The sequence below is a fragment of the Nicotiana attenuata genome, chromosome 5 (assembly GCF_001879085.1).
Source record: "Nicotiana attenuata strain UT chromosome 5, NIATTr2, whole genome shotgun sequence".
Taxonomy (NCBI): domain Eukaryota; kingdom Viridiplantae; phylum Streptophyta; class Magnoliopsida; order Solanales; family Solanaceae; genus Nicotiana; species Nicotiana attenuata.
Genome location: NC_031993.1, coordinates 45,611,727 through 45,624,832, shown reverse-complemented (window position 1 = coordinate 45,624,832; position 13,106 = coordinate 45,611,727). Strand labels below are relative to the sequence as shown.

General features: G+C 41.0%; 1 protein-coding gene across 1 annotated transcript; it reads left to right on the top strand.

Moving 5' to 3' along the window:
• Positions 6,692-7,973, top strand: LOC109225752. Its single transcript, XM_019390525.1, has 2 exons — positions 6,692-7,406; positions 7,529-7,973. The coding sequence occupies exons 1-2, from the start codon at positions 6,847-6,849 to the stop codon at positions 7,686-7,688; spliced, it is 720 nt and encodes a 239-aa protein (XP_019246070.1). The 5' UTR covers positions 6,692-6,846; the 3' UTR covers positions 7,689-7,973.

Here is a 13,106-nt window from a genome sequence, read left to right as displayed (position 1 = left end):
CATAAAGAGAAGACTGGGAGACCACACAAGCTAAAACTTGACTTGGCCTAGAAATATCCAATCTGACAAACTGGTTGGCCAAGGACTGGACATCCAATGCCAATGGCCTCTCTGCTACTGGTAGATATGCTAAGCTCCCCAAAATCTCCGCCCTGCGACTCAAGGCATCGGCCACCACATTGGCCTTCCCGGGATGGTATAGAATAGTGATATTATAATCCTTAGGCAGCTCTAACATCCTCCACTGGCGCAACTTAAGATCCTTCTGCTTGAACAGGTGCTGCAAACTCCAGCGATCAGCATAGATCTCACAATGTACACAGTACAAATAGCATCGCCAAATTTTCAAGGTATGAACAATAGCTGCTAACTCAAGGTCGTGGACAAGATAATTCTTTTCATGTACCTTCAGCTGTCTGGATGCGTAGGCAATCACCCAATGGTCCTGCATCAACACCACGCCGAGACCAATCTACGACCCATCATAATAAATAGTATAAGACCCCAAACCTGTAGGTAGTACCAATACTGGGGCTGGATTTATTGAGCTTTTGAAAGCTCTCCTCACACTCTTCTGTCCACCTGAACGGAGCACCCTTCTGGGTCAGCCTAGTAATAGGTGTTGCTGTAGATGAGAATCCCTCAATAAATCAACGGTAATACCCCCCCCCCTCCCAAACCAAGAAAACTCCGGATCTCTGTAGCTGAGGACGGTCGAGGCTAACTCTGCACTGCTTCCACCTTCTTCGAATCCACCTTGATCCCCTCACTCGACACTAAGTGACCCAAAAATGCCACTGAATCTAACCACAAATCACACTTTGAGAATTTTGCATATAACTTCTTTTCTCTCAAGTTCTGAAGCTGTCTTTAGGTGCTTCTCATGATCCTCCCGACTCCGGGACTACACTAGAATGTCGACAATAAACACAATGACAAAAGAGTTAAGATAGGGTCAAAATATACTGTGTATCAAATGCATAAATGCTGCAGGGGCGTTGATCAGCCCAAATGACATCACAAGGACCTCGTAATGACCATACCCAGTCCTGAAAGCAATATTCGGGATATCTGGGTGCTGAATCTTCAACTGATGATAATCTGAACGCAAGTAAATCTTGGAAAACACTCTAGCCCCCTGTAACTGATCAAATAGGTCATCAATACGAGGTAAAGGATATATGTTCTTCACTGTAACTTTGTTCGAGTGTCGATAATTAATGGACATACGCATAGAACCATCCTTTTTCTTGACAAACAAGATCGGAGCACCCCAAGGTGACACACTGGGATGAATGAAGCACTTATCAAGTAATTCCTGTTATTGTTCCTTCAACTCCTTCAACTCAGGAGGACCCATACGATATGGTGGAATAGAGATGGGCTGAGTGCCCGGCAACAAATCAATACCAAAGTCGATATCTCTGTCGGGCGGCATGCCCGAAAGATCAGCTAGAAAGACATCTGGGAAATCCCTCACTACTGGGACTGACTCAACTATACGGGTATCAATACTGACATCTCTTACATAAACTAGATCCGTGTCACACCCCTTCTCAACCATTCGTCAAGCTTTAAGAAATGAAAGAACTCTGCTGGGAGTATAATCTAAGGTACTTCTCCACTGTAACCGCGGTAATCCTATCATAGCCAGCGTCACGGTCTTGGCGTGACAATCAAGAATAGCATAATGGGGCAACAAAAAGTCCGTGCCCAATATAATATCAAAATCTACCACACTGAGAAATAATAAATCGGCTCTGGTCTCAAAACCACTAATAACAACCAAACACAACTGATATACATGATCAACAATATTAGAATCTCCCATGGATGTAGACACATAAATAGGACAACTCATAAAATCACGGGATACGCCCAGATACGGAGCAAAATAAGATGACACATTGGAATAAGTGGAGCCGGGATCAAATAAAACTGACGCATCTCTATGACAGACAAGAACAATACCGGTAATGACAGAGTCGGAAGCAACTGCCTCTATACGAGCAGAAAGAGCATACTATCTGGCCTGGCCTCCCCCTCTAGGGTGACCTCTACCTCCCAGACTTCCACCTCGAGATGGCTGAGCAGGTGGAGTGGTAGCTGGTGCTGTGATCATAGCCTGAGGATCCGGTGGAGCACGCAGTGCCCGAGAAGTCTCTGGAGGTGCACCCCTCCTAATTTGGGGCAATCGCTCACCATATGGAGAGTGTCGCCACACTCAAAACAAGCTCTCAAAGGGCGTGGCTACTGTGGATGGGTCGGGCCTGGTCTGCTGGACTGACCGCTGAAAGCACCCCGTGCAAGAGGCACACTAGATACTGGCGGAGCATAATAAGGCTACTGAGGCCTAGGAGTAGCCGGAATACCACTGACGGCTAGAAAGGCAAAATGAACTGTAGTTGGGGTACGAGTACCAGTGTACATGCCAGACTCTCGAGACCTCTTGGCGTCCCTCTCCTCTTTCTTCCGAGTAAGCATGCGCTCCACTCTCCTAGCAATACTCACAACCTGCTGGTACGAAATATCCATCTCCAACTCTCGAGCCATGCTAGTCCTGATGCTGGGATGGAGCCCCTCGATAAACCAACGGACCCTCTCTTGAACTGTAGCAACAAAAGCTTGTGCATGTCTAGCCAAATCACTAAAACAAACTGCATACTCTGACATAGTCATACAACCCTGGCGTAACTGCTCAAACTCGGCGCGCCATGCATCTCTAAGGCTCTAGGGAACATACTCTCTCAAAAACATATCCGAGAACTGAGTCCATATAAGTGAAGCTGCCTCAGCCAGACTGTCCAACTCATAAGCACACCACCACTGCTAGGTTGCTCCTCTAAGCTGGAACGCAGTGAAAGAAACCCCACTCGACTCTGCTATGCCCATAGTAAAGAGGATACGGTAGCACTCCTCAAGAAATCCCCGAGCATCCTCTGTTGTCAAACCACTGAAAGTAGGAGGGTGGTACTTCTTATACCTCTCGAGCCTATGCTGCTCCTCCTCAAAAGCAGCCGCCCTACCCTCGCGATGAACTGGGCTAGATGTGGCATAGATATAGCCTCTGGAAACTGATCGACCTGAACCCGCTGCTCTGGGGTACGGGCGGCGGGAGTCTGTGCTCCTCCCCCGGCCTGAGATGTTGCAGGAGCAAGGGGAATCAACCCTGCTTTAGCTAGAGTACAGAACATGTTCATGAACTGTGCAAGCGTTTCCTGAACGGCTGGTGCAGTAGTAGGCATCTCGGGTGCCTGCGCTCCGACTAGAGCAACTGGTGGCTCCTCTGTGGCAGATCGTGCAGGTGCTCTAGCTGCACCACGTGGACGTCCTACCCTGGCCCCAACCTCTGGCAGCTCTAGCAAGGGGGGTGAGTGTCTGGCCATCTGATCTGGCCGTACGTGTCCTCACCATCTGTGAGAGAATAGACGACAGATGTTTAGAATTTCGAAGTCAAAAATTTTGCACAACAAGGAATCAAAAGATAAGTACAATTTTATAGCCTCCCAAAGATAAGTACAGACGTCTTCGCACCGATCCGCGAGACTCTAATAAACATACTTGTGATTCACGACACTTATGAACCTAGAGCTCTGATACGAACTTATCTCGACCCAAATCCTCCCTCCATGAGATGTCGTGACGGCACCTAGTCTCTACGACTAGGTAACCCTAACATTGCTGAATAATGAAAATGAAAGCATAAATTTAACAGTTAACTACAACAAACAATTTAACAACTGTTATAAGTGTCGCTCAGCATGTAGAATAACCACTCTCGAATATACACAGAGAATCTCCCCAAAACCCAGAACATCATAAGTCATAAACTTCTACAAATTTGTCTAACTATTTCTATACATCAGTAACTAGAAGAAGTAAAGAAAGAACAGCACAAAAAGGGATGGAGGGGGACTCCGAGGTCTGCGGACGCGGGTAGATGTACCTGGAAGTGTCCGAAGCACCAACGAGTATGCAACTGAAAGCGAGGCTGGTAGGAGGTACCTAGATCTGCACACGAAAATATGTGCAGAAGAGTAGCATGAGTACACCACAACCGTACCCAGTAAGTGCCAAGACTAACCTCGGTCGAGTAGTGACGAGGTCAGATCAAGGCTCTACTGGTATATATATATATATATATATATATATATATATATATATATATATATATATATATTAAATAAGGCCAGACGAAGGAATAACAACAGGGGATCTCTCGAGATACTGTCTCGTAGCCCTAAAAGTAAATGTGTAGGGGGATTTACCGGAATAGCGTTCTGTAGTCCCAAAGTAAATATGCAAGGGGATCTCCTGGGATACCGTCCTGTAGTCCCAAAGTAAAAATACAGGGGGATCTCCCAGAATATCGTTCCATAGCCCCAACGTAAATACACAGCTCAAACAATGGAATTAACAGTTATAACACGAAATCCTACAATTTAGACTAAGTAGAAGTCAAGGAAGAAGCAGAAAATCCACTAAGCATGCTGCACAAAGTTCAGATAAGCATTTTAGACGCGTAGACATGCTATTCTAGGCTAAACAGTATAATTACACATGCTAGTATAACTCAATTAAGATGAAACAGGTTATTACTCAGTGAAAATCAGAGGTTTACAACACATAGCTCGTGTACGCACTGGTCACTTCACGTACACGACGCTCACATATCACAACAGTACTAAATCCTAAGGGAGTTCCCCACACAAGTTTAGGCAAGCCACTTACCTTGAATCAAGCTCAATCAATCGGTTACAATGCCTTTTTCACGAATATTCAATTTCGAATGGCCCAAATCTAGCGAAAAGCAATTACATATCATAAATACAACTAGAGTAGACTAATCTAATTAATGAAATCAAGATTTTAATAAGAAATTCAAAAATGCCCTAACAAGTCGACCAAGGCCCACATCTCGAAATCGAGTAAAAGTCACAAAATATGAATACCCATTCACCCACGAGTTAACTTGTACCAAAATTATCCAAATCCGATATAAAATCTCAATCAAAACCCAAAATCTTAGTTGAAGAACTTCTTTCCATTTTTCCAAAATTTTCAACCCAAATTCGAAACTAAAAGAAGGAATTAATGATAGATTAGTGGGATAAAACAAAAATCAAGTGAAGAATCGTTACCCAATTGATGTATTTGGAAATCCCTCAAAATCGCGTCTAAATCCGAGCTCTCTGACTCATGTTTTGATAAAAATGGCTAACCTTCAATTTTGAAATGTTATATTCTGCCTACTTCCTTCTTCGCGAACGCGGAAGGACCCTCGTGTTTGCGAAGCATAAATTCGCTTCAGCCTAAAAATATTTATCGCGAACGCGAAGCTTACTCGACTCGAACCTATGCGAATGCGGGACCAAGATCGTGAATGCGTAGGCAAAACGTCTGGGGACCCAGTGGACCAACTTCTTCTACGCGAACGTGGGACCCTCTTCGCGAACGCATAGACTTATGACCTCAGAGCTTCGCGAACGCGGGACCAACATCGTGAACACGAAGCATAAAATTCCACCTACCTCCAGTTCCTCTTCGTGAACGTGGGACTCCCGTCGCGAAGGCGAAGAAGGAAACCAGAACTGGAGAATACCAGAAATCTGCAATTTTTCTAAGTCCAAAAATGATCCGTTAACCACCCGAAATCAACCCGAGGCCCCCGAGAGCTCAACCAAACATACCTACCAGTCCTAAAACACCCTACAAACTTATTTGAGCCCTCAAAATACCTCAAACGACAACAAAAATATGAATCACCCTCCAATCCAAACTTAGTGAACTTGAAACTTCAAATTTCTTCAACCGATGCCGAAACTTATCAAATCACGTCCGATTGACTCCAAAATATGCACACAAGCCATATTCAACCTTACGGACTTAATCCAACTTCCAAAATGAGAATCCGACCCCGATATCAAAAAGTCCACTTCCGGTCAAAATCTCCAAAATTCGACTTTCACCATTTCAAGCCTAAATCAGCTACATACCTCAAATTCATAGTCCAGACACACGGCCAAGTCCAATATCACCCAATAGAGCTAACGGAACTCCATTCCGGAGTCGTCTTCACACAGTTCCGACTATGGTAAAAAATCCTATGACTTAAGCTTCCGTTTTAGGGACAAAGTATCCCAAAACACTCCGAAACCAAAAACTAAACCTCCCGGCAAGTCACATAAGCAGAAAAAAGATACGGGGGAAGCAGTAAATAGGGGATCATGGCTATTTCTCTCAAAACGACCAGCCGGGTCGTTACATGTAATTTTCATTGCCGGTATTACAGAATAGTTATTCCGTTCTATCCTGAGAGGAATTAATCCAATAACCTTGGGCAACCGTGAGGGATTAAGTTTATTAAGGTAACATAGTTTTCTGTTCGGGCTCGAAACTTTTTATTCTTCTATTTCTGTTAATGTTTATTTTGCAGAAATTATTTTTTAAACACAGATTAGTAACAATTATCATATACTATAACGTTACAAAGATTTTATAATTTTTAATAATTTAAAGCACTTAAAAAGATTTATCAAAATTGTGATAGGTAAAAAAGTTAGACTATTCATAAATAGATAATGACATATAAAATGGAGTAGGAAAATAGAATAATAAAGTGATTAGATAATGGTACCGGTGAATAAAATACTTTTGATACTATAATCTCCGATTATCTTTTCTATTTAAAAAATAATGAAATCATCGCTGTATGATTTTTAAACTAAACCATGGGCTGAGTCTACCTGCTCCATCGAATGCATTATAAAGCCATTTTATAAACCATTTCAGCAAATCCCAGTGGGGCAATTCTTGAAACAGAGAACAACTGAATAATCATAAATCATGATCGGCAAAAGACCCACGCCGGTGATCGGAAACCTCACCGGCTCATCGGTTTCCGGCAGCCGGACGGGGACTATGGATGGTGCCAGCAGCCCAAGAAGTCCTCTAGATTTCAAGATTCAATCACCAAGAGGTCTAAAAGGCTATGATTTTAGCGGGGTGGGATTAGCTATTGTAGCTGCTCTTGATGGTAAAATTCAGTCCAACAGAGCTGTTTACAACAGAAGTTCAAATAAGTCCATATCAATTCCAGTTAATTCAGCCAAAAATTCTGCTAGATTTAGAGCAGAATATGATGAAACAGAGTTGGACAATTTTGAAGAAGATTACACAGTAGTTACTTGCCGTGGACCAGATAACAAGTCATATACTAAAGTATATTGCAATGGAACTGAACAAGAAAACAGGAGGTTACAGGGTACAAAACTTAATCGTTCAAGTGTTTTCGACATATCTCCAGTTAAATTTGGAGATTTTCCGAGATACCCAGATTCAGATTTTCTCAGTTCATGTCATTTGTGCAATAAAAAACTCCATGGCAAAGACATATACATGTACAGGTATAACTTAAGTTTCAACCTATTTTTCTTCTCTCTTATACTCTTTAAAACAATTTTAGGCTGAGTTAATTAAGAAGACTTGTGCTGATGATGTTTTCACTTTTCTTGTTAATGAATTGCAGGGGAGAGAAAGCATTCTGTAGCACAGAGTGTCGGTACAGTCAGATAGTAATGGATGAGCACAAGGAGAAGTGTAGCTCAGAAATTTCAAGATCTGCTGATATTGCAAGCTCACCTTATGCTAATGACCAAATATTTTCTACTGGAATTCTGGCCATCTAGACTAAATAAATCAGTAGTCATACAGGATATTAGTACATGAACTACATATACAACTCGGAAATACATATGAGAAACAGCTCCTCTTACAGGAAGTACCTCTCTTTATTTTATTTTTTTTATTTTTATAATTTTGTTTATTGTCCAATTTTACTTGGATGTAGAAGACAAGGATCGATGCTTCCAAGAATTTCTTTTTGCAAGTGACTTCAAAAAATTTTCGAGCTGTATACCTATGTATGAAGAAGATTGGTGTTCAAGCATAAAATGAAACATAATCATTTCCTATACCTACACTAAAAAAAAAACCTTAAAGAAGTTTGATCTATATTATAAACTTATGATCAGTTTAATGATTTGATTGCGTGAACACGCTCCAAAAAATTGCTCCCTGTCTCAGTTTACATGAATCCATTTGACTGGGCACAAAGTTTAAGAAAAGAAAAAGATTTTTGAATTTATGGAGTAAAATGAAACACATAGATTTTGTGTGGTTATAAATCATTGAATAAAGGTAATTATTTCCATATAAGCAAAGGGGTCATTTTTTTGACACGGACCGAAAAGAAAATAGGTTCAAGTAAATTAAAATAGATAGAGTATATAAGATGTTGATCAAAAGAACCAATGATATTGTGCTTTAATTTGCCTGTTCTGAGTATTGAAACTTTTCTTCATAAAGATGCTGCAATCGAGTAGGAGTACCGGCAAGCAATTTCTCAGAACATTATTCTTTGAATGTAGCTTTAGGAAAGACCGGAACGACCCGAGGTCGTTCTGAGTTCTAACTCCCCATCTAATGATTTGAGACTTTTTATAGCGCTATTTGATGATTTTTAACTTATGTGCATAGGTTGTTTTGATTTTCGAAAAGTTAAAATGTAATTTTTCAAAGAAAACTTGATTTTGAACTTGAAGTTTAGATTTGATCAAGGTCAACATTGTTGGCAAACGATGTCGGATCGGTATTTTAACGATTTATGTAGGTCCGTATGATAAATTTGGACTTGTACGCATGTTTGGTTGGAATTCGGGTGATCAGAGACTGTTTTGGCGCTTAATGCAATAAGTTGAAATTTGAACTTATGAACTTTGAAATCTTTGAGTTGTGATGCTTGATTCTTGATTGTAGATGTTATTTTCATGATTTGAGCTTACGAGTGAGTTCATATGATGTTATTGTAATTGTGTAGATGTTTGGATTGGGGAGTGAGGGGCTCGGGGGAATCGGGTGAGTTTTAGATTGATTCCTAAGACTTAAGTTTGTTGGTGCTGCAAACATCGCAATTGCGACGGTCTGTTAGCAAATGCGAGCCTTTCATTTGCGAGTGCTAGCTTTTATTTGTGATGCTAGAAGGGAGTTGGGTCAGCTTCGCAAATGCGAAGCTTAGGTTGCTTTTGTGAGGGGTCGATCCTTCACCTTTGTGATGCTTCTGTTAAATTTGCGACTTCCGCAATTGCGATGCCTCTGTTGTAATTGCAGGATCTGAGGCTCAGGGACTGATCGCATTTGCGATCAGCTGTTCACTTTTGCGAATACCGCAATTGTGAACAGTAGTTCGTAATTGTAATATTTGCAGTTGGGTAAAAGACAAGGATTTAGGAATTCAGCTTATTTTATTTCATCTTTGAGACTTAGACCCCCCCTTAGAGGCAATTTTGTAGAACAGTTTCTTTTTAACTTCATAGGTTAGTAACTTTAACTTGTTATTGTTCAAATTCCTTTTTTTTAATTGATTTTCATGCTTAATTCTAAGTTTTCATAGAGTATAAATAGGGGTTTTGGGTAGAAATTTAGAATTTCGTATTTTAGAAATTCAGACCTCGATTTGAGGTCAAGTCTCGAAACAAATCACATATTTGGACTCGGGGGAGAATGGGTAAACCGGATTTGGTCCTAATTTCGGATTTTGACTCTGCGGGTCTAGGTTGACTATTTGTTGACTTTTCTAAATGTGTTAAAGATCGAACTTTTTTTTTATACTAGGGTTGTTTTTAAAGCTTGTTTTAACTTATATGAACATTAGTTGGCTAGATTGCTTGTGCTAAAGAAAATGCGGTATTAGAGGGTTGATTTGTGCTGAAAAGAAGTAAGTGTCTTTGTTAACCTTGATTTGAGGGAATCAGGATGTAACTGTGCCTAATTTCTATGTGTTATACGTGTTGGGGTCGACATCTATACAAGGTGACGAGTGTATATGCATTGGCTATATGTTGAGCAAGTGGGTAGAACTAGTTATTTATATTTTGTTGCTTCATGTATTATGTTTCTCATGCTTCATCTAGATTGTAAGACTCTTTGACTATTTCCGTTCGTATTAATAGCCATGTTAAGCTAGTTGTGACATTGGTTATTAATACTATTGAATTGTTGATTTGGCTATTGGGGCAAAGTGATGATTATTCCCTATGTGGAAAGCTATGTTTAATCACTCTTCTTGATATCGTTAGTGCTTCCTACCTTGCTTGGTATTGCTTTACTTGTTTATGCTTAGTGAGGAAGAGATATTTGCATGAAGGGTGTTTCTGTGCTTGTGAGGAAGAGTGATTCTGCACTAAGGGTGTTTTCGTATTTATGAAAAAGAGTGATTGTGCAAGAAGGGTTTTTCCGTGCTTTCTCTTTATATATATATATATATATATATATAATCATTGCATGAAGGGTGTTACCGTGCTCGAAAGAAAGAGTGAATATGCACGAAGAGTATTTTCATACTTGTTATTATGTTATACTTGTGAAGTTGAGAGTAAAAGTACGAAGGGTGGTGCCATTCCATTTGTTGATATCTCTTGGTCCTTATTTTTCTATAATGGCTGGGGATTTGGCTATGTTGTTTCATGGTTATTTTTGAAAGTCTTGTTTGGAGTTGCTCGTGGAAGCATAAACTATGGTTTACTTTAGTCGTTTCTTTCGTTATTTTTCTCGTTCTATATCTTCTTGATTTTATACTTGTTATCTCTCTCTCCTGATATTTCTTGTCATCTTACTTGTTATTTTACTGATTATCATGTTGTTATATCTCTTATTATTTTCTCATTACTTAAGTGCACATGCTTATATGTAGGTGTCTTGTATTAGACTCGTCACTACCTCGTCGTAGTTAGGCTCGACACTTGCGGAGTCCATTAGGTCGGTTGTACTTATACTACACTTCTTCACTTCTTGTGCAGATTTCTGTTTTGGTCTCGGTGGTACCCAAAGGACGGATTAGCTTATTGGTTGAGAAGACCCGGGTAGTGTTGCACTATTGTTCGTAGGCCTTGGAGTCATCTATCTCATATTCCTATTACTATTTAGAGGCTATAAGGCTTTAGGAAACTTCACTTTTTTTTCTCTATCATGCTTTTTCTCTTATTCTTTTACAGATGGTGTGGAAATGTGCTTCATCCATAGCTGATTAGGAGCCGAAGCCCCGGATTGCAGCCACTACCAGGGGTAGGGGCAAGGCTAGAGGCAGAGGCAGAGCTCAGCCTAGAGCACACACCGCGTCACCCATAGTCGAGCCTCAGTTAGCTCCAGATGATGAGATTCCACTTCACGTCAAGCTAGTATAGCCAGCTCACTTCCCAAAGGGGTTTATTGCTACTCCAGTACTACAGTATTCCTTTGTCGTATGGTGGGCTTTTTGGAGAGTATGACTTAGGACGGTGTGTTTCCGATGGCACCAACCACTTCTCAGGTCGGTGAAGGAGTGAAACTCCTACTACTCATACCGCAGAGCAGATGACCCATGGTTATCAGAACGCATGAGTTCTACACATTGGGGTGGTTTAGCCCAGTGTTGCCACGCCGCTCGAGATATGCCCACGATATCAGCTAATGAGCTAAAGAGGTTAACAGGTTCACAAAGTTGTATCCCCTTTATTTCAGCGGTGTGCCTTCAGTGGATTCCTATGACTTCTTATACCATTTCCATGAGAACTTGTGCAACCTGTGCAACATTTGTGTGTTTCTTGGACAACTATTGTGAGTATGTTGCATATAACCTTCGGTTCTAAGTGTGGGGTCATCTTAGGCTTTCACTTTAACCTTAGACGGATTCCTTGATTATTTCTCACATTCAAGTAGATGGTTTTGTAGGTTGCAATGGCTCATGATGGAGCTAGCAAAAGAAAAGGTGCAGGGAAGTCCTCTACTACTGCTCTCCCTCCTCAAAAGCACAAGCAAGACGAGGGGTCGTTGAGGCAAGAAAAAGACAAATGAGTTGCTGAGGGGACCGAAAGGGCATGTAACACTCCATAAATCTGGATTAATTGTGGATGCATTAAATAAGTATTAATGTGACCTTTTAGACATGTGAAGTCTTACCGTGACGAGTATGGGTGGAAACAATTGTTTTAGAATCAAGACCGAGAGTGAGGTGCATAAAATTTAATAAAATCGATTAAGTTTATTGGAGGTTCGTTTTATAGTCAGACAGTGGAAGGCTATAAAAACTCACGGCCGTAGACAGTCCAAGGCATTGTCCAGGGCATTAACATCAGCGCCCCTGACAGTGCAAAACACTATAACGTCAGCGCCCCTGACAGTGCAAGGCACTGTTACCTCAGTGCCCCAGACAGTGCAAGGCACTGTAACCTCAGCGCCCCTGACAATGCAAAGCACTGTAACTTTAGCGCCCCAAACAGTGCATGGTACTGTAGTTTGGCCACCTCTTATGGTGCCTTGCACAGTAAGTTTGGCGCCCTAGACGGTGCCTCGTGCCGACGTTGTTTATCCGAGCTATTTTTATTTTTCTCCTCAATTTTGGGACTTGTTCACTTATTTAAAAGCCCTCCCTCGTTCCCCCACCCCAAACACGAAAACATACTCTAGAAAGGGGAGCTCTCAAGGACACAACTTCCCCAAGGTCCCTCCATCATCCAATGTAAGTTCTAATTTTGATTGTAAGCCAATTTAAATTCTCCAACACCTTATTAACATGGGTAAATCCTTCCAATCATTAGATATTCGAACGAGACACCATTGTTGAGAAACGAAACCCTAGAACTCAAAATCAAGAGGATTGAATGTCAAAAGTTAATGTTTTTACTCCCTAATCAATTATAACTATGAATTGACGAGTTTTTGGGAGAATAAGTGATGGGCTTGATAAAGAGAACCATAAGAGCTATGCTAGGGTTTTATATTGTTGACATATGATTGTTGTAAATATTTGGGTGATGAGAAATGGTGTTAGTTACATCTATTTCGAATTGTAGATCACCTAGAAGTAGTAGAATGAGAACTTGGTGAAGAAAAAACCAATTACTAAGGACTATGAGGCTTTACGCCCATAAAGTATTTGATAAAATTCCTAAGTTACCAAAACGTGAGCCATAGTGCTAATATTGGTTCCTCTTGATATATATTTCCATAGATTATCGTTGAAAGAGGCGACAAAACATTGTGATATGCTTAGAAGGCCAGACTCAAGGTGT